The sequence below is a fragment of the Orcinus orca genome, chromosome X (genome assembly GCF_937001465.1).
Source record: "Orcinus orca chromosome X, mOrcOrc1.1, whole genome shotgun sequence".
Lineage (NCBI taxonomy): Eukaryota > Metazoa > Chordata > Mammalia > Artiodactyla > Delphinidae > Orcinus > Orcinus orca.
This window is the reverse complement of record NC_064580.1, coordinates 58,940,130-58,967,329: the sequence shown is the minus strand read 5'-3', so window position 1 is coordinate 58,967,329 and position 27,200 is coordinate 58,940,130. Positions and strand designations below refer to the sequence as shown.

The 27,200-nt window shown below is 36.3% G+C and overlaps 1 protein-coding gene across 6 annotated transcripts in view; it reads left to right on the top strand.

Annotated features, from left to right (window-relative positions):
- The window catches only part of OPHN1 (oligophrenin 1), a 603,167-nt gene that overhangs the window by 365,750 nt on the left and 210,217 nt on the right, over nucleotides 1-27,200 (top strand). For all 6 annotated transcript variants that reach the window (XM_033439137.2, XM_033439136.2, XM_033439135.2 and 3 more), the window contains 3 exons: nucleotides 2,308-2,341; nucleotides 2,878-2,940; nucleotides 4,346-4,420. In XM_033439137.2, the coding sequence (XP_033295028.1) occupies nucleotides 2,308-2,341; nucleotides 2,878-2,940; nucleotides 4,346-4,420 (172 nt within the window). The remainder of the gene's footprint in view (nucleotides 1-2,307; nucleotides 2,342-2,877; nucleotides 2,941-4,345; nucleotides 4,421-27,200) is intronic.

The following is a 27,200-nucleotide window of genomic DNA, read 5'->3' as shown; positions in this document are numbered from 1 at the left end:
TAGATCTTTGATACTCAAAATTTTAGAGGTAGAAGGAATTGTTGAGTTGACATTTCTTGTTTAACAAGTTAGGCAACTTGAGTTCCAGAGAGGGTGAAAGACTTCTCTAGGATCACTCTCAGAAAGGCATCACAATGGGCCTAGAATCCAGGTCTCTCAGCTTCCTGCTCTGGTCTTAGATTATGCAGCCATGCCCACAAAATCTTCTTAAGAAAGAAAATTAAGCCTTTTTGCAGTTTATAATATTAATATGTGTTCATATATAAGGATGGAAAATAATTTCCATGGTTGTGAACAAGCCATTTATTAAGATTTTATTCAAAATGGTTTTGCTGCCCCTCCCTTACATCCCCAAGTCAGCTTGTTCTCTTTAAGGGCAGGAGATGGTATTGCCATCCTATATCTCAGGATGCACTACTCCATTTAGAATACTGTTACATATGATGACAAGTAATACTTTTAAAGGCTAGTGATTATCATAGAAAGATCAATATGAACAGTCAGAGGTCACTGAAAAGCATTTTCTCTCTTCAGTATCTTCTGCGTAGGTTTCTTCTCGTGGCGTATGAAATAACATCAGCTTCCTAGTGTTGGAATCCCAAAAGTTTAGATTTGGATCTGGTTCTGCCATTCAATGGTTCTGTGACCTTGAGATAGTTATTTACTCTCTGAGACTGTTCTCTTCTCTTAAGTAAAATGGCTTTAATAATATCTGTTCTACCTACCTCACAGAGTTGATTTGAAAAATCAATTGAAAGCTAGTTTGTCAACCATAATGTACTGTATTAGTTTGAGGTGCTTCTGACTGGTCTGAAGTTTGGGTACAAACCTACTGAAATTCAACAGTGTTTGGATACAGTCCAATCTTCTTGCTTTATGCAAGGCAAAAACTTGCTAAGAGGGGAAATATATTACAGGGCTTTCTTTCTGTGTGTTTTCAGTGCCTTGGAGACTAAAGAGGAGTGCCCAGATGCCAGATTGCATTAATAGCAACCAAGATGGTAGCAGGAGAGAAGTGGTGTTGTGAGGACTGTCATCCAGAAAATAGGCCAGGGCCTTTCTCCCCTTCCTCCCCTCCCAGAAACCTGGAGCTTAACTATTACATGCCTGTGATATTTCTTTAGGAGGATAGTAGGAAGCTCCACAAGGCATTTTATTCTTTTTTTGTTTTTGTTCATATTTCTTTCTTCTTACTTTTTAAAATTGAAGTATAGTTAATTTACAATATTGTAAGGCATTTTACTTTTAATTCCCTCTCCTGAAATTGCTCTCCCTTTAGGGTTTTAAAAATCAAAGGATACAGATGGCTTTTCGTGGAGAATGATGTTAGAACATGGGCCCACTGCATGTGGATCCTTACCAACTTGATTATGAGAGACGTTTCACAAATATCTTTTTTATAGCAGTGGTGAAAAGGGGCTGGCCAAGCACAGAAACCTCTCTCACTGAAATATCCATTGGCATACACACATAGGGAGAAACTTTTCTTTTAAAAGGAGAGCTTGTTAAAGCAAACTATACAGATGGCATATAGAGGACTTATTTCCTGCAGCCTCACATTACTAATGTTGTCACTGCTTTATTAACCCCCCCAATTCACTGATCTTATACATAGTATGCTTGCCTTTGCTTAAAGTGTCAAAGAAGATCAGGACTTGAAGGAACATCTACTCCAACCCTGATCGTTTTAGAGATATGAATTTTGAAGTCTAGAGAATGAAAAGGACACGCCTAAGTTTCATAATGAGGTAGAGGTAGAGCCAAGATTAGACTTCAAGAGTCAAGGATCTCTTCTTTGGTCTCTCACATAGCTATCACAGTGCATACTTCAAGATGGCTCAGAGAAATCTTGGTGAATGCATGAATCTCTTTCAGATGGGCACTTGCCTTTCTACAGGGAAACACCCATTAATGTCTCTGGGTGGGGAGGTTGGTATTAGGAATATTTAAATTTTACCATCAATGCCAATTACCCAGGTATCCATGAGAAAATCACTTTCTTTCTCTCATGCTCTCTTGCTCCATCAGAAAAATTCTCTAAGCTTTACATAAGTAAATGTCTAAGATGAGTAGGCTAAAACTGCAGTGAACTGTATGAAATCCAGTGTAATCTTCAGGGATTGTTAATCCAACTGTTCCTAGGGCCCTAGGCAAAGATGATTCTGTTTAGCCCACTTTCTTTCTTGTTAAAGCCTTAAAGTCACTAATGGTTTTGATGGCTTATTTGGGGAAAGCTATTTAGTATTTGCTGTACTTACCTATAGTGATTCACAATAACCATTGCTCTTTCTCTCTCTTTTTTTGTAGATCTATCACAGCCCTATAACGAAACAGGAAGAAAGTGAGTCAAATTTCTGATCTACTGATATTATGAACTGTTAGCTGTCCTAATCACAGTAAATGTTATCATCAATGATATGTAATATTGATGCAAGTGTATTTGTGGATACCTCTGTATGGAATGAAATTCAGGCCTATTTTTTTAAAAGGTGTTTATTGATTGAATTAAGGAAGTCACTTTATCTTAGCTTATGGGTGGGATAGTAGTAGTAATATAAAGAAACACGTTATATCCTTCTTTTTCTAGACACATGATAGAAATTGTGTGCATTTCCAGCCTCACATTTCACATTTGATGTAGCTCATGCCTAAAGCAGACATAATGCAGAGGGTCAAGTAAAAGAATTTTGTGTTATAAGAGTAAAATCTCTAACCACCCTCTCCCCTGAATGAGGAATCTTTCCACCTAAGGCTGATTGAAGAAGAGCAACCAAACCCCTAGTTCTCTCACTGCAGTCTCTTAGCAAGATCATTGAATGCTTAGTAGGTGAGGCTTATTACAGCAGAATCTAACTCTGCTTTTTTTGCTTGAAACAGTGGAGCTGAACGAAGTGGGGTTCAAGTTTGTTAGGAAGTGTATCAATGTCATTGAAACCAAAGGTAAGATATGAACCATAGCCTTAGCAGTGTTTGAATCTGGTCATTCTTTTTTTTTAAACATAGTTTTATTATTTATTTATTTAAGTTTTATTGACATACAGTTGATGTACAATATTATATGTTACAGGTATACAACATAGTGATTCACAATTTTTAAAGGTTATACTCCATTTATAGCTATTATAAAATATTGGCTATATTCCCTGTGTTGTACAACATATTCTTATAGCTTATTTATTTTATACATAATAGTTTGTACCTCTTAATTCCCATCCCTATTTCGCCCCTCCCCTCCCCCCAACCCCACTGGTAACCACTAGTTTGTTCTCTATATCTGTGAGTCTGTTTCTTTTTTGTTATGTTCACCAGTTTTATTTTATCTTTTAGATTCTACCTGTAAGTGATATTATACAGTATTTGTCTTTGTCTGATTTATTTCACTTAGCATAATACCCTCCAGGTCCATCCACGTTGCTGCAAATGGCAAAATCTGGTCATTCTGAATTTTTCCTGGGCAATTTTTCTAAAGGAACAATGATATCATCTATTAGTCAGGACCCGTTTTAGGAAAGGAGACTGTTTATAAACCTTGAGTACTAGACACAATGTTTAAAATTTCCTCAAATTTCAAATCAGTGGTATTTAACCATGTTTGGATAATTTGTGGTTTCCTGCCTTTAAAGATAAAGAGCTTCAAATGGCTTATAAAATATTCTCAAATACTATCTGGCACTCTTCAGATAGTGTTATGATAGTTCCATCCTAAATAAACAAGAGTTCAATTTCTGCCACAACACATATTGATTTAAAATTTTGGGGGGGCAAAGTTAAATTCAGGCAAATGTGGCATCAGCATTCTTCCAGGTTGACGATACTCTCTTGTTTCTCTCTGAGAATATTTTGAATGTAGGCAAGTGTAGTTTATGAGCCAGGCCTCTTTTTAAGTTGCTTCAATCTTTCTCCATGCAAAAAATGGCTGTTTGCTTCATATCTGCCACACTCTAGGCCTCTCTTACTTCATACCACTGCTCAGGGGCAATTTGAAGGTTCATATTTCCTCCTTTATCAACTAAACCCTAGTTCCTTGACGAGATGGTAACACCATTCTCAGCCATCCGCTGCTACTCACCTGAGCATTTTCTTCTATTTACTATAGAGTGTGTTCTTTTCTGTTCAGGTTAATAAGGGCTTGGTACAATCCAAATGAAAGTATGAAAAGAATAATTTGCAGAGATGTTTCAGGACTGTTCCCCTATTGCAGGGGAGGGCTGGAGAGATTGGAGAGAGTAGGGAGACCCTTTCCTGTTTGAACTGACTCCATTGTGTAAGTACCTACTTTCTCTACCCTGAGGGAGATGAAAGCTCTAGTTATATAAATAAAACTGACTTGGTTTTCTTTCCCTAGGGATCAAGACAGAGGGATTGTACCGTACCGTGGGCAGCAATATTCAGGTTCAGAAGTTGCTGAATGCCTTTTTTGGTAACAATTTTTATTTCATAATTCTTTTTGGGAGTTGTCTGTGTATTAGGAAGAAATGTGGCTATAAGAGAAAGGAGACATTGCTAAAGAAGGTTGTAGAATATATTTTTTAAAATATTTTCAAACATACAAAAATGTACATTTATTTGCCTATCCTGCGTCAGAGACCATCTTGCCTTGAAACATCTTATTCACTCCTCAAACCCTTTGCAATCTGGATTCTACCCTAACCTCTCCATTGGAACTACTCTGGCCAGGCTTAGAAGGCACCTTCTTGTGAAATCCAGTGGACTCTTTTCAGTCTCTATTTTGCTTGATATCCTTGTTGACCACTCTCTCTTTTTCTAAACTTTCTCCCTACATGACTTCTGTGACTCAATGGTCTCTTGATTCTTCTAACATCTTGTATTATTCCTTTCAAGTGACTCTTGTCAGGTCCTTTTTCTTTTTCTTACCTTTTAAATCTTGTCTGAGTATTTCCCAGCATGCTGTCTTTGCCCCGCTTCATTTCTTCCTCTACATGTTTTCTTAATGATTGATTTTTATCCTGACTATGGATCACATTTTTCTTTTATACATATGTCTAGTAATTTTTGTTGGACACTGGACATCGTGACTTGAGTGTTTCAATTTCGTTGACTTCTTTTTAAGAGTGTTGAATTTTGTATTGCAGGCAGTTATTTGTGGAGCAGCTTTATCCATTTGAGGATTATTTTTAAGCTTGTTAGGATAGATATAAAGTATCCTTTCCTAGCTAGTTTAGCCTTACATCTAAGGTCTGACTTCTTTTGTCTCTTCATTCTTAGTTATTGGAACTTAAACATTTGCCAGCTTTGTGTGAGTTCTGGGTATTCTTCAGCTTAAAGCTTCTTGGTATTTCTTTGCCTAGACTAATGGATTTCCATCCTAGGCACTAGGATTTATATTCAATAACAGACTCAAGGGGACCCATAGCTAGGGGGTTTTCAGTTCTTTTTTTACATAGCTCCCTCTTCTCTGGTACTCTGCCCTGCAAATTCTAGTTTCCTCAGCCTCTCTGAACTCTGAACTTTGATCTCTGTCTCTTCAACTGAGCAAGACTTGCATGCTCAGCTTGAGCTCTCACTCCCCATGCTACCATCCAGAAAGTGTTTTCAGGCAGCAAGCTATGGCGATAGTAGGGCTTATTCTTGTTTTTTCCCCTCTTTCAGAGTCATAGTCTTATACTGTATGTTGTTCAATGACTACAAACAGCTATTTCATATATTTTGTCCTGTGTTCTAATTGTTATAACAGGAGGGAAGTCTGGTCCCAGTTACTCCAACATGGCCAGGAGTGGAAGTTCCTCTTTGTGGTTTTTACTAGCACCTCTTTGCTTTCGGCACTCAAAAATCACTAGTCCAAGACATCATCTCATGAGTTCTAAAATCATGGATTCAGTTTCCCACTGGACCTGTGCTTCTCAAACATACTTAGGTCATGGCACACATTGGAATGATCATATCTGTGTAGCACACTCTGATAAGTGGACAAAACTGATCATGGCTGAGGCAGTAAGCTCCAAAGGCTGAGGAAGTCAGTATTGGAATTTTTGCACAAGATCTCTGTACATAGATGTTCCACAGGTACCTATGTTTTACATGTCCAAAACTAAACTCATTGTTTATCTCTTCCTGAAAACTTGTTCTTCTTCCTTTTGTGAATGATGGTGAACTATCTGGTAAGCTCAGTTCTCATAAAGTGTCAGAGAACAAATTGAGTGTGGAAAGCTGCAGTTTGTATAAAGCATATATTTTTGGTCTTTTCTGTGGTGCATACCTTACCTTCCGCAAACCTGCAGGCCTGACATCCTAATCTATTAACACTTGAGGGTGCTGCAGCATCCAGTAAGAACAGTTATGGAGATTTTGCATTGTGGATTACATCATTGGTACCTCAATATCTGTTTCTCTTTATCATTTTACACTGTTGGCTTTTAAAAGTTTAAGCTGTGTTATTCCTGGCCAATTTACATTGCATTTTATAAGCTAAAGGACACTTTTCATATATAAAACAGTTAACAGCATGGCCCAGGATATTTAGTCTCTAAAAAATTATTGAACTATTTAGAATTCTGTTTCCAGTATCACTACATTCTTCTACCTGATGTATAATAAGCTAAAAGAACCACCATGCTGGGCATTCTACTGATTCTGTTACAGGACTGAATAGGACTGAAATGGTTCATTCAAATCACACATGACAGTACAATTCAGTTAAAGTATCATGGAAAGTGGCTGGGCTGGTGTAGTGCATGTGTTCAACATCAGTCTCCAAATATCAGTACTCATAAGAATATCTGAAAAATAGACAATAGTCTATTACATTCAGAATATTTATATTCTGAATAAAAATATTTATAAGTATTTTATAAAACAGTGTTAATTTACTTATGTATGCATAAAACTGGTAAACACTGATCCCTGTCCCAGATCTAATAAATTCTAAATCTGGTGATGATCCTCATTCATTTATTTATTCATTAACAAATATTTGAGTATCTACAAAGGGCCAGACATTACGCTCAGGGCTATAGATTAAACACTGAACACACCACTTATATTTCCTACCTTTGTGGGACTTACATTCTATGGAGAAGACTGTCTGTCAGCTAGCGTATAATCTATAAATATGTAAAGAGACCTCCCTTCTAAGCTTCTTTCGTGTTACGTCTTCTGGAGATTCTCACTGAGATACTCAAAATTGCCCTGCTTCTTTTGACCTATCCTGATCTTTTCCCATACCACTACGAATTGGCTGCCTTGGCTTCATGTAGGCTCACCATGATTTATCCAGGAGAAAGAGCATTCATTTCCTTTTGCCAGCATGATATCTTTTCCTTACTTCTTTCCTTAGGTCTCATGCTCTTTGCTAGTCAAAAAGACACTTCCAGTCACTTTTTTAACCCAAACAATCTGCAGACTGCAGACTACTTTCTCTATGGCATCTCCCATAACACTTGACTGTGGACTTTCTTCTGTTGTTTACTAGAGCCTTCCATACTTCCCCTACCTGAAAATCTGTCTTTTTGGCAAATATAATATAACACTAAGTCAAAGGGGATATATCCACAATTAATAATTATTTTTCAATCAGTCTGTTGGTTGGTTAGTCACAGTTCTCCCCTACCCTCAATTGTTGCATGATGCCCTATGTTAATAGATCCTACCAACTGTGAGGAATAGTCTTCACTTGTGCTGGATCCATCAAAAACTACCTTGGTCACAGAGAAACTAATTTGATTACCTCAGAGGCAGTTTGGTACCACATCTAAGAGTTCTGCTTCTTCACCCTTTACCAAGTCATAGGCATTTCATTAATGATAATGCCTACTGTTACATTGTAATCTTGATAATCATAATTATGCTCATGATAATGCCAATGTACCTAGCACATTGTGGTAACTCAGTAACTGTTCCTTCAATGGAACTCTGAGATCATGTTGTGCTTCAGAGACTAAGTGTTTTACAATGACTGGAGCAGAGGGGTGAAATGGGGCATGGAGAGCAAAGAGACTGGATATATTAACAGAAGTCCTTGATGAAGTTGAACCTAGCTAGGAAACCATACACAGAAAAGCATTGTTCCTACAATACTATTACCATGACAGAGGCCTACTGAGCCAAACAGAGGAGAAGTTGGCATGGTGAGTGAAGTAACTAATCACTAAGATGTTATTTAGTTATTTAAATTTCTCCTTTCACATTCATGCTATTAGAAGAAAATACATTTTATTTTCAGAAACCAGTGGAATATCACCTAATATAATCATATGTAGAGAGTTAAATAGAGTAGAAACGTGCACACACGGATGATAGTAGACATTTTTTATTGCCATACTTAATGCAAAGTATTCAGCACCTGAAAACTTAACTTTAGTATTAAACTCACATATATTTAGACAAAAAGATAATAAGTATATATTAAACAGAAGCAACTTCAAATTATATGAGCTCTTTGGCTGAAGGAGAAAGAAGTTCATTAGCAAATAAAACAAAAGCATGTTACACTCCACTTCAGTAGTCCCCGAACTTGAACTCTATGCATTAATCTTTAAAGCAATTCTATATGTTAATAATTTTTATTATACTCTAGAATAGTGGGGATCTTTAACTTTCAATACATATCAAAATGCTTTTATTCCTAAGTCCAGATCTGTGTGTGTACATATATTTTAAAAATTCATGTAGGCTCTATACATTAATCATGACTATACTTACTAACCTAGATACTTTGATTATTCTCAGATTATGCTTCCTTTGAACCAGTACTGCTGGAGGCCAAAAGAATTTACCATCTATATGTAATGTTGTCCTTTAAAAATTATTTCTTATTTTTCTTTAGTTTTGAAGCTGACTTCAAAAACTTTTAGAAATAAAGTTTGTAGACTGAATATTTTTTCTATTGTTTTCTCAAGATCTGAATATCTGAGGTCAAATTCATCTTTAGATCCCAACGAACATATTGCCCTTTCTTAGCATTTCTTTCAATATATGAAAGGTGGGATAAGAATTTTTGTTTCAGGGGTATTTTAATGTACAGAAAATAAATTAAAGCTGACATATGAATCTGGCAACCCCCTCATCCAACTTGCTCCATGCTGCTGGGTTTCTGATATATGGACAGTCTTTCAGTTATCTCACCATGAGTAAGGAACCAGGGAATGGTTCACATTAGTGTCCTATTGCTGCTGTAACAAATTGCCACAAACATAGTGGCTTAAAACAACACAAATTTGTTCTCTTATAGTTTAAGAGGTCAGAGGTCTAAAATCAGTCTTATGGAGCTAAAACAAGATATTGGCAGGGTTGGATTCCGTCTGGAGGCTCTGGAAGATAATCTGTTTCCTTGCCTTTTCCAGCTTCTAGAGGATGCACATTTTCCTTGTCTCCTATGTGCTAAGCACTGTATTAGGTGGTCAGTACACAGCAGAGAACAAGGCAGACAAAAATTCCTTTCCTCGCAGAGCTTAGAGTCTTGCAGCAGCTTTAGTTCATGGACATAGTCATACATTTTCCTCTCAGAGTAACCTCTGGAATATCCCAGATACAGGGTCCTGTTGATGTCTGCTGGCAGCACAAGGACATAAAACAGTATAAAAGAGAAATCACAGTATTCCCCTTGGAATAAAATAGCCTGTTTCTTGAACCAAGATCTTTCATATATTTCTACGATGCATGTAAGGAAAATATATTAACTTAGGGATAATGTAAAGCTATTCCTTTTCCTGATGTGGAGTATATACCTCATTTCCTCTGTCTAAACTCCATTTTTTTTCATTTTCTTACAGGTCTTATTGTCTTCTGCCTCCTTCTGTCTTGACTTATCAACACTTTTCTCCTTTTCTTTCTTTCTTTTTTTTTTTTTTTTTTTTTTGCGGTAAGCGGGCCTCTCACTGTTGTGGCCTCTCCCGTTGCGGAGCATAGGCTCCGGACACGCAGGCTCAGCGGCCATGCCTCACGGGACCAGCCGCTCCACGGCATGTGGGATTTTCCCGGACCAGGGCACGAACCCATTTCCCCTGCATCGGCAGGCAGACTCTCAACCACTGCACCACCAGGGAAACCCTCCTTTTCTTTAGACCAGTCTTACAATTCTCTCCATCTCATTCATTGATTCACCCAGTGTTTATTGAGTGCCTAGTATGTGATAGACACTGGTGTTTATGGCTACTGTTTATCTCTCTTTATTTGTTCTTTTATCCCATTCTTCCCATATCCCTTGCTTTCTATTCTTTTCTTTTTTAAGCAATGCTTTTATTTTTTTTTAATTTTTAAATTTTATTTTATTTTTTATACAGCACATTCTTGTTAGTTATCTATTTTATACATATTAGTGTATATATGTCAATCCCAATCTCCCAATTCATCCCACCACCACCACACCCTTGCTGCTTTCCTCCTTTGGTGTCCATATATTTGTTCTCTACATCTGTCTCTCTATTTCTGCCCTGCAGACTGGTTCATCTGTACCATTTTTCTAGGTTCCACATATATGTGTTAATATACGATATTTGTTTTTCTCTTTCTGACTTACTTCACTCTGTATGACACTCTCTAGATCCATCCACATCTCTGCAAATGACCCAATTTCATTCCTTTTTATGGCTGAGTAATATTCCACTGTATATATGGACCACATCTTCTTTATCCATTCGTCTGTCGATGGGCATTTAGGTTGCTTCCATGACCTGGCTATTGTAAATAGTGCTGCAATGAACATTGGGGTACATGTGTCTTTTTGAATTGTGTTTTTCTCTGGGTATATGCCCAGTAGTGGGATTGCTGGGTCATATGGTAATTCTATTTTTAGTTTTTTAAGGAAGCTCCATACTGTTCTCCATAGTGGCTGTATCAATTTACATTCCCACCAACAGTGCAAGAGGGTTCACTTTTCTCCCTTGCTTTCTATTCTAATGTACTATGACTATTGATTCGCTTCCATAAAATCTCTCCCATTAGCTCATATTGGAAACGCTTCCAGATACAAGTAGCAAAATAATCAGAAATGAAAGATTAGTCTTCCCTAGATCAAACCTAGCCATCATCTGGGAAAATTGCATTTACTGAATGCTCAGGTAGACAGTACATGCCCTAGCATTTTTCTATCTATGTTTCTTCACCAGATGCCTGAATCTCTAGGAATCTAGTATGCAGCACAGTGGCTGACACAGGAAATATTTGTGGAATGAATGAGTGCTGTAGTGAATTAACTAATAATATCCCCAAACTAATAACATAATGTAGACCACAGCAAAATCCAGCTATAATTCCATATTTGTATATTCCCCATGTGTCCCTAATAATGGTACAAGAAATTGATTGCCAGTTACTTTGAGCAAAGTTCCACATACTTTTTCAATTAAAAACAAAGCAAAAATTAGAAACCAACACATTTGTAGAATAAGAATCCTCAGCGAGTCCCACTATCATGTGAATACATGTTCTAAATTGATTTCATGAGTTGATCAGTCTATACTTGCACTCACAATTTTGCATTCCATGGTGGGTATATCTACTGTTAAAAGATAAACTGAGGCATATTAAAGTTTCTAAAAGTTTATTTGAGCAAAAATTGATTTGAATCAGGCAGCACCCATCTAGCAGATAGAAAGGAGCTCCAAGGAGCTGTACAAAATGAAGCCTTTTATAGGGAATGGGGAGCAGGAATAAGGAAATATTACTGGTAAAATAGTGGGTTGGTTATTACAAGGTTAATTTCCTTTAGGGGGTAACAGGGATCTATCAGGTAGATTCCTTAACTAGTGTTGATCATGTGATTCCTGACTGACCAGATTAAGATTGCATTTCTGGGAGAGCAGAAATTGTAATTATGTCTTAGTTTGGTGACATGAGGCTTAGCATAAAAGACTCCATTTTGGATCCGTTGTTTTTTAATTGTACAAAATGCTGTACAATATTGAGAACAGAACAAATAAGTCATGAATGAAAGCATAAAACCCATCAATAATGGACAAATTTAGCAATAAGGATTTTTTTATACCTCAGAATTAAAGTAAAACAATAAATGTTTCACTCTTTTATACTAATTTCCAATGTTGAACACATTTTTTGTACCTATCGCCTATCACATTCTATTGAAATTATTTCTTCATGCATGTCTCTCCCATAATAATTCCTTTTTCTCAGAAACAGGTACTATTCCATATATGGCTTACTTCATACTATTGCACAAAATTCCTACCTTATATAGTTTCACAAAATATAGCTTCTATGAATCTCTACAAAGAGCATTAGTACCATTAAGTTATTTGAACTGACATGTAATTAATATTTGGGCATAACAGATAGTAATTAGCAAGTCATTATTTATTTTTTTCGTATGGAGGCCAGAATTCTCAAAGATGCCTAAATCCCAATCAGAGGCAATTCTTCATTTAAACCATGTAGATGATAATGGGCAAAGGGGAACTGTAGCTCCTTTTCTCTATTTGAGGACATCTTTTATTTGTTCTTCCTGTTGCCCTCATCACTCCCTCACTGCTGTTCCTTTGCTGTCCAGATAATCACATCCAGCTTTCCTGAAGGGTCTTCTTACCTCGGTAGTTAGTTCAGTTTTGATTCTTCTCCCCATCCCATTCATGTTTTTTTCTTTTTTTTAAGCATCTTTATTAGAGTATAAATGCTTTACAATGTTGTGTTATTTTCTGCTGTATAACAAAGTGAATCAGCTATATGTATATATGTATCAACATATCCCCTCCCTCTTGTTTCCCCCTCCCAAACTCCCTATCCCACCCCTCTAGGTGGTCACAAAGCACCAAACTGATCTCCCTGTGCTATGTAGCTGCTTCCCACTAGCTATCTGCTTTACATATGGTAGTGTATATATGTCCATGCTACTCTCTCACTTCTTCCCAGCTTACCCTTCCCTCTCCCCATCTCCTCAAGTGCATTCTCTACATCTGTGTCTTTATTCCTGTCCTGCGCCTAGGTTCATCAGAACTGTTTTTTTTCTGATTCCATATATACGTGTTAGCATATGGTATTTGTTCTTCTCTTTTTGACTTACTTCACTCTGTATGACAGACTCCAAGTCCACCCACCTTACTACAAATACTTCAATTTTGTTTCTTTTTATGGCTTAGTAATATTCCATTGCATATGTGTGCCACATCTTCTTTATCCATTCATCTCTCGATGGACACTTAGGTTGCTTCCATGTCCTGGCTATTGTAAATAGTGCTGCAATGAACATTGTGGTACATGTCTCTTTTGGAATTATGGTTTTCTCAAAATATATGCCAAGTAGTGGGATTGTTTGGTCATATGGTAATTCTATTTTTAGTTTCTTAAGGAACCTCCATACTGTTCTCCATAGTGGCTCTATCAATTTACATTCTCACCAGCAGTGCAAGAGGGTTCCCTTTTCTACACACCATTTCCAGCATTTACTGTTTGTAGATTTTTTGATGATGGCCATTCTGACTGGTGTGAGGTGATACCTCATTGTAGTTTCAATTTTCATTTCTCAAATGATTAGCGATGTTGAGCATCCTTTCATGTGTTTGTTGGCAATTTGTATATCTTCTTTGGACAAATGTCTATTTAGGTCTTCTGCCCATTTTTGGATAGGGTTGTTTGCTTTTTTGATATTGAGCTGCTTGTATATTTTGGAGAGTAATCCTTTGTCAGTTGCTTTGTTTGCAAATATTTTCTCCCATTCTGAGCATTGTCTTTTCGTCTTGTTTATGGGTTCCACTACTGTACAAAAGTATTTAAGTTTCATTAGGTCCCATTTATTAATTTTTGTTTTTATTTCCATTTCTCTAGGATATAGGTCAAAAAGGACCTTGCTGTGCTTTGTGTCATAGAGTGTTCTGCCTATGTATTCCTCGATGAGTTTGATAGTGTCTGGCCTTACATTTAGGTCTTGAATCAATTTTGAGTTCATTGCTGTGTATGATGTTAGCAAGTGTTATAATTTCATTCTTTTACATGTAGCTGTCCACTTTCTCCAGCTCTACTTATTGAAGAGGCTGTCTTTTCTCCATTGTGTAATCTTGCCTCTATTGTCAAAGATAAGGTGACCATATGTGCGTGGGTTTATCTCTGGGCTTTCTATCCCGTTCCATTGATCTATATTTCTTTTTTTCTGCCAGTACCATAGTGTCTTGATTACTGTAGCTCTGTAGTATACTCTGAAGTCAGAGAGCCTGATTCCCCCAGCTCCATTTTTGTTTTTCAAGATTGCTTTGGCTCTTCGGGGTCTTTTTTGTTTCCATACAAATTGTGGATTTTTCTTTTTATAGTTCTGTGAAAAATGCTATTGGTAGTTTGATATGGATTGCACTGAATCTGTAGATTGCTTTGGGTAGCATAGTCATTTTCACAATGTTGATCTTCCAAACCAAGAACATGGTATATCTCTCCATCTGTTTGTATCATCTTTAATTTCTTTCATGAGTGTCTTATAGTTTTTCTCATACAGGTCTTTTGTCTCCTTAGGTAGGTTTATTCCTAGGTATTTTATTCTTTTTGTTGCAGTGGTAAATGGGAGTGTTTCCTTAATTTCTCTTTCAGATTTTTCGTCATTAGTGTAAAGTAATGCAAGAGATTTCTCTGCATTAATTTTGTATCCTGCTACTTTACCAAATTCATTTATGAGCTCTAGTAGTTTTCTGGTAGGATCTTTAGGATTCTCTATGTATAGTATCATGTCATCTGCAGACAGTGACAATTTTACTTCTTCTTTTACGATTTGGATTCCTTTTATTTCTTTTTCGTCTCTGATTGCCATGGCTAAAACTTCCAAAACTACATTGAATAATAGTGGTGAGAGTGGGCAACCTTGTCTTGTTCCTGATCTTAGAGGAAATGCTTTCAGTTTTTCACCATTGAGAACAATGCTGGCTGTTGGTGTGTCATATATGGCCTTTATTATGTTGAGGAAAGTTCCCTCTATGCCTACTTTCTGCAGGGTTTTTATCATAAATCCATGTTGAATTTTGTCGAAAGGATTTTCTGCATCTATTGAGATGATCATATGGTTTTTATTCTTCAATTTGTTAATATGGTGTATCACATTGTTTGATTTGTGTATATTGAAGAATCCTTGCATTCCTGGGATGAACCTCACTTGATCATGGTGTATGATCATTTTAATGTTCTGTTGGATTCTGTTTGCTAGTATTTTGTTGAGGATTTTTGCATCTATGTTCATCAGTGATATTGGCCTGTAGTTTGCTTTCTTTGTGACCTCTTTGTCTGGTTTTGGTATCAGGGTGATGGTAGCCTTGTAGAGTGAGTTTGGGAGTGTTCTTCCGTCTACTATATTTTGGAAGAGTTTGAGAAGGATAGGTGTTAGCTCTTCTCTAAATGTTTGATAGAATTCACCTGTGAAGCCATCTGGTCCTGGGCTTTTGTTTGTTGGAAGATTTTTAATCACAGTCTCAATTTCAGTGCTTATTATTGGTCTGTTTCTATTTTCTGTTTCTTCCTGGTTCAGTTTCGGAAAGTTGTGCTTTTCTAAGAATTTGTTGTTTTCTTCCAGGTTGTCCATTTTATTGGCATATAGTTACTTGTAGTGATCTCTCATGCTCCTTCGTATTTCGGCAGTGTCATTTGTTACTTCTCCTTTTTCATTTCTAATTCTGTTGATTTGAGTCTACTCTTTATTTTTCCTTGATGTGTCTGGCTAATGGTTTATCAATTTTGTTTATCTTCTCAATGAACCAGCTTTTAGTTTTATTGATCTTTTCTATTGTGTTCTTCATTTCTTTTTCAGTTATTTCTGATCTGATCTGTATGATTTCTTTCCTTCTGCTAACTTTTGGGGTTTTTTTGTTATTATTTCTTTATTTATTATTTTCTTGTTCTTATCTAGATTTTTTTAGTAGATCATTATTGGCGTATAATTACTTCACAATATTGTATTAGTTTCTGTTGCAGAACACAATGAATCAGCCATATGCATACACATGTACCCATATCCCCTCCATATTGACCCTCCCTCCCATCCTCCCTATTCCACTCCACTACGTCATCGCAAAACAGCGAGCCGATCTCCCTATGCTATGCTGCTGCTTCCCAGCAGCCAACTGTTTTACGTTCGGTAGTGTATGTATGTCGATGCTTCGCCCCAGCTTTGCCCTCCCACCCCATGTCCTCAAGTCCATTTTCTATGTCTGTCTCGTTACACCTGCCCTGCTACTAGTTCGTTATTACTTTTTTTTTTACATTCCATATATATGTGTCAACATATGGTATTTGCTTTTCTCTTCCTGACTTATTTCACTCTGTATGACAGACTCTATGTCCATCTACCTCGCTACAAATAACTCAGTTTCATTTTTTTATGGCTGAGTAATATCCCATTGTATATATATGTCACATCTTCTTTATCCAGTCATCTATCAATGGACATTTAGGTTGCTTCCGTGTCCTGGCTATTGTAAATTGTGCTGCAGTGAACATTGGTGAACATTTTCAGGTATTAAGGGTGTGAAGATTCTCTCTAAGCATACTTAATGGGATTCTTGTTAAAACTGAATTCTGCAAGGACAGACACTGAAGCCCAAAGCTGAAGCTTATTTGAGAAGAGGTCTCAGAAGATCCTTACTAAAGTTTTCTCAAAGAGAGAGTCCACGGACTTCCCTGGTGGTCCAGTGGTTAAGACTCCATGCTTCCATTGCAGGAGTCACGGGTTCGTTCCCTAGTTGGGGTACTAAGATCTCACATGCCACACAGCACAGCCAAAAAAAAAAAAGATTTAAAGAAAGAGTCTTTGTCAGTCCCTTCTGTTGATCAAGGAAATAATAGACATTCTTTTATTTTATTTTAAAAATTTATTTTATTGAAGTGTTGATTTACAATGTTGTGTTAATTTCTGCTACATAGCAAAGTGATTCAGTTATATATATATATATATATATATATATATATATATATATATATATATATATATATATATATATATATATATATATATATATACACATTCTTTTTCGTATTCTTTTCCATTATGGTTTATCACAGGACTTTGAGTATAGTTCCCTGTGTGGAATAGACATTCTTTTCTCCTTTGAACAATACAAGTCCATTTCCCATTTGGTCACCTTTCATTCATTAAGGAGCAGCTGAACCATCTGTTGTGATTTAGCAGTAGGCCAGCTAGTTTAGAAGATTCCTAGGTGTTGAGCTCAAAGCATTCTGTATGGGATACACAGCAGCAACTCAGTATGTGAAGATTGCCTATACATGACCTGTTGTGGTGATTTCTTTGAGGGTTTTATCAAGCCGCCCACCTTCAGCTTGCAGGACTTTGGGAAGAGAGCAGTTTTAGTCCTAAGTGATGCCAAGTCAGGAGGGTGGGAAAAATTGGAAATGTTAATTTACAGAGTTGTTAGCCAGATATTGAAGGAAGCTAGAAGAATTGAGAATTTGGTATGTACTGACAAAATGTGCATGATGGCAGAATCCAGTCCAAGTTATAGCCTGATGAAATAGAAAGTAAAATGTCGTTTACCAAGAGGTGAAAAAATAGCTCAAAGATAATGAACAGGACTAGAATCTAATGACTCATATGGGTGTGCAATAATTTTCCATTGAAACATAAAATGTCTCTGTAGAGTCATCCCCCTTTTTGATTCTTGTTTAGAAAATAAGTGTAGTCTCATTAGATTTTGCTTGATTATTTACATAAGTGCAGCAAGAATGATAATTGACTATATAGGCCTTTTAAAGTTTGCTTTGCTGGAACTTTCCATAAAGAATCTCATATTATGTGGATATCCAGTTTTTCTAGCATCATTTGTTGAAAAGACTGTCCTTTCCCCATGAATGGTCTTGATACGCTTGTCAAAAACCATTTCACTACATATAGGAGGATTTATTTCTGGGTTCTCTGTTTTTTTCCATTAGTCTATGTCTGTCTTTTTTCAGGTACCACACTGTTTTTTTCCCCAGAGTTATTTTTTTTTTCTTGTGATGAGAAGTTCTAAAATCGACTCTCTTAGTACCACACTGTTTTGATTACTGTGGCTTTGTCCAAGACAAGATGCACCAAACAATTAAGGGGATGGTTTTATTCAGGCTTTTGCAATAGCCAGAACCTTTATTAATGAGGAATATCTCAAATACATATCATAGAATAGGAAAGAAATTTGGGTTTTTGTAGAAGTAGGTAAGCAATGGAGTCAGCATGAGTTTTGTGTGAATTCTGCAGAAGGACAGGGGTGTGTCTTATATGCAAGGGCAGGGTGGTCCTTTGAAATTAGTTGTTCTTCTGGACACAAAATTGATGAGGGTGATTTCTTAAACATCCCTGTTTCCTTGGATCACAGGGTTCAGGTAAAGTTCAACATTGTCACTGTACTTAACTCCTTTTTCTATGCCAGAATTTGGGTTAAGTTACTATCCTGGATTTTGAACAGAAAATGTTTCAGTTTTTAAAGATATTTATTTAGATATTTAAATAGGAAAAACCCTGCTTTGGCTTAAATAGTTACATTTCTTTCTTAATCATGCTATAATTTTTTTCCAACCAAATACATTAAACATATAACCAATTATGTACTGAAATAACTGCCTTGCAAAATAATAGTTTGTGTGTGACTCAGAAGACAGTTTGGGTTTTTTTATGTACTTAGGTGACATAATTAGTAGGCTTACAGTATAAAGTTTGTTTTAAAACTCTCCATTTTAATTGTTGAACCAATCTCACACATAGTGATGCTTATATCTACATTATTCAGGGCAGAATTTCTAATTTTTTCACGTGATTCTGAATAGTTTATAGTTTCTGTGGTTTTAGATGAATCATTCCTAGCAAGACAGAGCTTAATTTTTTCTCATCCTAAATATTAAAGTTCTATTTTTAGAATAAGTCCAAAGGTAATCTTCATAACACATAAGGCAAAGTCCAACAACAATTTAAATTACAGGGCTATAACAAAAGAATATAACTGCATAGTTAGAAAGTGTGTCTTTAATAGGAAAAAAAGAGTCCACCACTTCTGATAGTAAGAATGTGGTTTCATAAAGCAGAAACTAACACACCATTGTAAAGTAATTATACCCCAATAAAGATGTTAAAAAAAAAAAAAAAAAAGAATGTGGTTTCAGTGATTCAAGAATAGGCTTTGGGCTCTTATTCACCCATTTTTAAATTGAGGTACAATTAATGGACAGAGATATACACAGATCTTAAATGTACATTTTAATGGACACTTTAAAAAATATCCGTTCATGCACTAAAGTGCAGAAATCTCAATAAATTTTCACAAAGTGAACAAACCTGTGTCACTAGTACTGAGATCAAGACAATAGAACATTACCTGCATACAGAAGTCCCCTTCTGACCTTTTGTAGTCACAACCCCATAACAGAGGTTAACCATTATTATGACTTCCAACAGTATAGACTAATATTCTTTATTATTGTTTTTATATAAATAGAATAATACATTATATACTCTTTTGTGCCTGGCTTCTTTCATTCAACATTAAGTTTGAGTGATTCATCTCTATCATTGTTTGTGGTTGTAGTTTGCTCTTTCTCAATGTTGTATAGCATTACAAGGTATTAACATATTATATTTATCCATTCTGTGTTGATAGACATTAGGGTTGTTTCCAGTTTGTGGTTAGCACTACTCTGATTATTCTTGTACATGCCTTTAGGTGAATATACACATGCATATTGTTACAGATATATCTGGGAATGAAATTGCTGGTTCACAGGGTGTGTATATGTTCAGTTTTTTAAACTCATTCAGGATTTTTTTTCATATCATAAAATCACTGATTTCAAGTATACAATTCAATGGTTTTTACTAACTTTAGCCAGTGGTGCAGCCATACCATAAATCAGTTATAGAACATTTTTATCCCTCCAGTAAGATCCCACAGATGCATTTATAGTTGATTCCTGTTCCTAACCTCAGCCCTAGGCAACCAATAAACTTCTTTCTGTCTCTATAAATTGGCCTTTTCTGGGCATTTCATAAAAATGAAATCATATGATATGTTTTCTGTCGTGTCTGTTTTCTTTCACTTAAGATAATGTTTTTGAAATTCATCTGTAATATACCTATGCATCAGTAGTTCATTCGTTTTTATTGCTGAACAGTATTCCTTTGTATGAATATACTACATCTTTCCATTCTTAAGTTGATGAACATTTGAGTTGTTTCTAGTTTTTGAATATTATAAATAATGCTGCTATGAATATTTGTGTCCAATTATTTGTGTGGACATACATTTTCCTTTCTCTTCGGTAGGTAACTAGGAGAGGAATTGCTACATCATACAGTAAATTAGTAAATTTCTATTTAACTTTTTGAGAAACTCTTCCAGCCTCTGCCCATTACCCAGTTCCATAGCCAGTTCCATATTTTTTTGATATTTGTTACAGCAGCACCCCATTCTTCTTTACCAATTCCTGTCATAGTTAGTTTGGGCTCCTATAATGAAAATATCATATACTGGGTGACTAAAACAGCAAACATTTATTTCTAACAGTTCTGGAGGCTAGGATGTCCACGATCAAGGTGCTGGTAGATGGGATGTCTGGTGAGGACCCAGTTCCTGGTTCATAGATAACTGTCTTCTAACTGTATCTTCACATGGTGAAATGAAAGCGTTCTCTGGGGTTTCTTTAATAAGGGCACTAATCCCATTCATGAGAGCTCCACCCTCATGACTTAAATGCATCCCAAAGGCCCCACCTCCTAATACTATCACATTGAGGTTTAGGAGTTAAACATGTAAATTTTCAGAGGAACACAAACCTTCAGTGCATAACAGTCTTCCAGTCCATGAAAATGGAATGTTTCTCCATTTATTTAGATCTTCTTAATGTTTTTAACAAAGTTTTGTAATTTTCAGTGTGTTAGTCTTGCACTCCTTTTGTTAAATTTGTTTCCAAATATTTCATTCTTTTTGATACTGTTGTAAATGCAGTTGCATTATTCATTTTATTTTCATATTGTTCATTATTCATATATAGAAATACAGCTGGTTTCTGGATATTGATCTTGTTTCCTGTGACTTTGTACTGAACTCATGTGTTAGCTCTAATAGTTTTCTTGGGGTTTTCTTCTGTGTAACCATGGACCATGCAATTGGTGAAAAAAAAAAATGGTTTACTTCTTCCTTTCCAATGTAGATGATTTTTATTTGTATTTCTTGCTGCATAGTACTGGCTAGACCCTTCTATCCTATGGTAAATAGAAGAGACAAGAGTAGATATCCTCATCTTGTTCCCAGTCTGAGGAGGAAAGCATTTACTCTTTCACCATTAGGTCCTTTATTAGGCTGAGGAAGTTTCCTTCTAATCTACATTTGTTAATAGCTTTTATTATAAATGGATGTTGGTTTGTGTCAAGTACAGATGGTCATATATTTTTTGTCTTTTATCCTATGAATGTGGTTTGTTACATTAATCCATTTTCAAATGATAAATCTTGCATTCCTTGAATAAATCCCACTTGGTCACAATGTGTAATCTTTTAAAATGTTTTAGATTTCTTTTCCTAATATTTTGATGAAGATATTTGCATCCATATTTATAAGATACATTGGTATATAATTTTGTTCTTTCTTCTGATATCTTTTTTCTGGCTTTGCTATGATACTGTCCTTATAGAAAGAGTTGGGAAGTGTTCCATTTTCTGGAAGAACTTTTGTAGTATTGGCATTAGTTCTTCTTTATATGTTTGATAAAATTCACCAGTGAAACCATCTGGACCTGGGCTTTTCTTTATAGCAAAATTTTGAATTACTAATTAAATTTTATAATCTTTTTAACTTCTTAGGGGTCAGTGGTATTGTTTCCTCTTTAATTTCTTATTTTTGTGATATGTGTCTTCTCTGTTTCTTACATAATCTAGCTAAGGATTTGTTGATATTTTCAAGAATAAACTTTCAGTTTCATGAATTTTCTCTATGATTGTTCTGCTTTTTCTAGTTCTTTAATTTATGCTCTAATTTTTATTGTTTTATTGCCTTGGCTTGATTCAGTTTGATTTTGTATTTTTTTCTAGATTTCTAGGATAAATGCTTAGATTAATAATCTGAGATTTTTATTATTTTCTAACATAAGCATTCAAGATTATAAATATCCCTCTAAGCATCAGTTTAACAATGTTCAATAAATGTTGATATGTTGTATTTTTATTTTCATTCAGATATAAGTAATTTCTATTTTCTTTTAATTATTTTTTGATCTACAAATTACTTAGGGATATAGTATATAATTTCCAAATACTTGTGGATTTCCTAAATTTCTATCTTTATTTTGATAATGTAGCTCCATTGTAGTCATATAATATACCTTTACGATTTAAATTTTATTAAATTTATTAATACTGGTTTTATGGTCTAGTATATGGTCCATCTTGGAAAATAGTCTGTGTGCTCTTAAAAAGAATAGGTAATCTACTGTGATTGGGTTTTTATACAAATGTCTGGTAGGTCAAGTTGCTTGATAGTTTTGTTCAAGTCTTCTATATACTCATTGATATACTCATTGATTTTCTGTCTAGTTAATCTATCAATTATTGAAGTGGGGTATTAAAGTGTCTAATTATTATTATTATGCTGTCTATTTCACCCTGTACATCAGTCATGAATTTTTAAAATGTTTCTTGTATTTTGAGGCTCTGAGCTTAGATGCACCTATGTTTACAATTGTTCTCTCTTCCTGTTAAATTGATCTAATTATCATTGTAAAATGTCCCTTTTTGTCTCTAATGACAATTTTTGTTTTAAATCTCTTTTGTCTGATATTATTATAAACATTATGGCTCTATATGTTTGCTATTTATATCGTATTATTCCCATCCTTTTCCTTTTAACCTGTTTGAACATTTGCATCTAAAGTGTGTCTCCTGTAGACAGCATATCATTAGATGATATATTTTTGTACTTCATCCTGCCAGTTTTTGTCATTGGTATTTAATTTATTTACATTTAATGTAATTACTGGTAAGGTACAATTTATAGCTATAATTCTCTTTTTTTTTCTTCATGAGACCTTTATTTGAAGATTATGTCACTACTTTCTGTTACTAGTTGTCAAGTTTTTTTGTTTGTTTTTAAATCTTTATTGGAGTATAATTCCTTTACAATGGTGTGTTAGTTTCTGCTTTATAACAAAGTGAATCATATATATATGATTATACATAAACATATGTTCCCATATCTCTTCCCTCTTGTGTCTCCCTCCCTCACACCCTCCCTATCCCACCCCTCTAAGTGGTCACAAAGCACCGAGCTGATCTCCCTGTGCTATGCGGCTGCTTCCCACTAGCTATCTATTTTACGTTGCATAGTGTATATATGTCCATGCCACTCTCTCACTTTGTCACAGCTTACCATTCCCTCTCCGCATATCCTCAAGTGCATTCTCTAGTAGGACTGTGTCTTTATTCCTATCTTACCCCTAGGTTCATGACATTTTTTTTCTTAACTTCCATATATATGTGTTAGCATACGGTATTTGTCTTTCTCTTTCTGACTTACTTCACTCTGTATGACAGACTCTAGGTCCATCCACCTCATTACAAATAGCTCAATTTCATTTCTTTTTATGGCTGAGTAATATCCCATTGTATATATGTGCCATATCTTCTTTATCCATTCATCCGATGATGAATATAGAAATATAAAAAATGAAAAATAATTATTAAGAAAAGCAATTAAAAAAAGAAAAAACAGAGGGACAGAACCCTAGGACTATTGGAGAAAGCAAAGCTATGCAGAGCAAAAGCTCACACAGAAACATACACATACACACTCACAAAAACAGGAAAAGGGGAAAAAATAATATATCTTTCTCTCAAAGTCCACCTCCTCTATTTGGGATGATTCGTTGTCTCTTCAGGTATTCCACAGATGCAGGGTACATCAAGTTGATTGTGGAAATTTAATCTGCTCCTCCTGAGGCTGCTGGGAGAAATTTCCCTTTCTCTTCTTTGCTCACACAGCTCCCAGGGTTCAGCTTTGGATTTGGCCCTGCCTCTGTGTGTAGGCCGCTGGAGGGCATCTGTTCTTCGCTCAGACAGAACAAGGTTAAAGAAGCAGCTGATTCAGGGACCCTGGCTCACTCAGGCCCGGGGGAGAGAGGGGTACAGATGCGGGGCGAGCCTGCGGTGGCAGAGGCCCGCGTGACACTGCACCAGCCTGAGGCGTGCCGTGCATTCTCCCGGGGAACTTTTCCCTGGATCACGGGACCCTGGCAGTGGTGGGCTGCACAGGCTCCCGGCAGGGGAGGTGTGCATTGTGACCTGTGCTCACAAACAGTCTTCTTGGTGGTGGCAGCAGCAGCCTTAGTCTCTCATGCCCGTCTCTGTGGTCCGGGCTGAATATCTGCAGCTCGCGCCCATCTCTGGAGCTCCTTTAAGCAGCACTCTTAATCCCCTCTCCTCATGCACCAGGAAACAAAGAGGGAAGAAAAAGTCTCTTGCCTCTTTGGCAGGTCCAGAATTTTTCCCGGACTCCCTCCCAGCTAGCTGTGGTGCAGTAACCCCTTCCGGCTGTGTTCACGCTACCAGCCCTCTCCCTGTGATCCAACCGAAGCCCGAGCCTCACCTCCCAGCCCCCGCCCACCCCGGCGGGTGATCAGACAGCCTCTCGGGCTGGTAAGTGCTGGTAGGCTGGTAAGTGCTGGTAGGCTCCTATCCTCTGTGCGCGAATCTCTCCGCTTTGCCCTGTTGCTGTGCTCTCCTCCGCTGCTCCGAAGCTTCCGCCCTCCCAGTCCTGCAGTCTCCGCCCACGAAGGGGCTTCCTAGTGTGTGGAAACTTTTCCTCCTTCACAGCTCCCTTCCTCTGGTGCAGGTCCCATCCCTATTCTTTTGTCTCTGTTTATTATTTTTTCTTTTGCCCTACCCAGGTATGTGGGGAGTTTCTTGCCTTTTGGGAGGTCTGAGGTCTTCTGTCAGCATTTAGTGGATGTTCTATAGGAATTGTTCCACGTGTAGATGTATTTCTGATGTATCTGTGGGGAGGAAGCTGATCTCCATGTCTTACTCTTCTGCCATCTTCCCCCTCTCCTGTTGGAAGATTTTTAATCACAGTTTCAATTTTATTACTTGTGATTGGTCTGTTCATATTTTCTGTTTCTTCCTGGTTCAGTCTTGGAAGGTTACACCTTTCTAAGAATTTGTCCATTTCTTCCAGGTTGTCCATTTTATTGGCATAGAGGTGCTTATAGTAGTCTCAGGATGCTTTGTATTTCTGTGGTGTCTGTTGTAACTTCTCCTTTTTCACTTCTAATTTTATTAATTTGAGTCCTTTCCCTCTTTTTTTTGATGAGTCTGGCTAATGGTTAATCAGTTTTGTTTATCTTCTCAAAGAACCAGCTTTTAGTTTTATTGATCTTTGCTCTTGTTTTCTTTGTTTCTATTTCATTTATTTCTGCTCTGATCTTTATGATTTCTTTCCTTCTGCTAACTTTGGGTTTTGTTTGTTCTTCTTTCTCTAGTTCCTTTAGGTGTAAGGTTAGATTGTTTATTTGAGATTCTTCTTGTTTCTTGAGGTAGGCTTGTATAGACCACAACTCTATAAGAATAGATATCAGTTACAAGAAAAAATTCTGTAAAAATTACAATCACATGGAGGCTAAACAATACACTACTTAATAACCAAGAGATCAATGAAGAAATCAAAGAGGAAATCAGAAAATGCCTAGAAAGGAATGACAATGAAAGCACGATGACCCAAAAGGTATAGGAGGCAGCAAAAGCAGTTCTCAGAGGGAAGTTTATAGGAATACAATCCTAACTCAAGAAACAAGAAACATCTCAAGTAAACAAGCTCACATTACACCTAAAGCAATTAAAGAAAGAAGAACAAAAAAAACCCAAAGTTAGCAGAAGAAAAGTAATTAAAATGATCAGATCAGTAATAAATGAAAAAGAAATGAAGGAAACAATAGCAAAGATCAGTAAAACTATAAGCTGGTTCTTTGAGAAGATAAGCAAAATTGATAAAGCATTAGCCAGACTCATCAGGAAAAAAGTAAGAAGACTCAAATCAATAGAACTAGAAATGAAAAAGGAGTAAAAACTGACACTGCAGAAATAAAAAGGATTATGAGAGATTAGCACAAGCAGGTATATGCCAGTAAAATGCACAACCTGGAAGAAAAGGACAAGTTCTTAGAAAAGCACAACCTTCCAAATCTGAACCAGGAAGAAATAGAAAATATAAACAAACCAATCACAAGCACTGAAATTTAGACTGTGATTAAGTATCTTGCAACAAACAAAAGCCCAGGACCAGATGTCTTCACTGGCGAATTCTATCAAACATTAGAGAAGAGGTTACAGCTATCCTTCTCAAAAGCTTCCAAAATATAGCAGAGGGAGGAACACTCCCAAACTCCTTCTATGATGCCACCATCACCCTGATACCAAAACCAGACAAAGATGTCACAAAGAAAGAAAACTACAGGTTAGTATCACTGATGAACATAGATGCAAACATCCTCAACAAAATACTAGCAAACACAATGCAACAGCACATTAAAAGGATCATACAGCATGATCAAGTGGGGTTTATTCCAGGAATGCAAGGATTCTTCAGTATACACAAATCAATCAACGTGAAACACCATATTAACAAATTGAAGGATAAAAACCTTATGATCATTTCAATAGATGCAGAAAAATCTTTTGACAAAATTCAACACCCATTTATGATAAAAACCCTCCAGAAAGTAGACATAAAGGGAACTTACCTCAGCATAATAAAGGCCATATATAACAAACCCACAGCCAACAACATTCTCGATGGTGAAAAATTGAAACCATTCCCACTAAGATCAGGAACGAGAGAAGGTTGTCCACTCTCACCACTATTATTCAACATAGTTTTGAAAGTTTTAACCACAGCAATCAGAGAAGAAAAAGAAATAAAAGTAATCCAAATCAGAAGAAGAAACAAAGCTGTCACTCTTTGCAGATGACATGATTCTATACATAGAGAATCCTAAAGATGGTACCAGAAAACTACTAGAGCTCATGAATGAATTAGGTAAAGTAGCAGGACACAAAATTAATGCATAGAAATCTCTTGCATTCCTATACACTAATGATGAAAAATCTGAAAGATAAATTAAGGAAACTCTCCCATTTACCACTGCAACAAAAAGAGTAAAATACCTAGTAGTAAACCTACCTAAGGAGACCAAAGACCTGTATGCAGAAAACTATAAGACACTGATGAAAGAAATTAAAGGTGATACAAACAGATGGAAAGATATACCATGTTCTTGAATTGGAAGAATCAACATTGTGA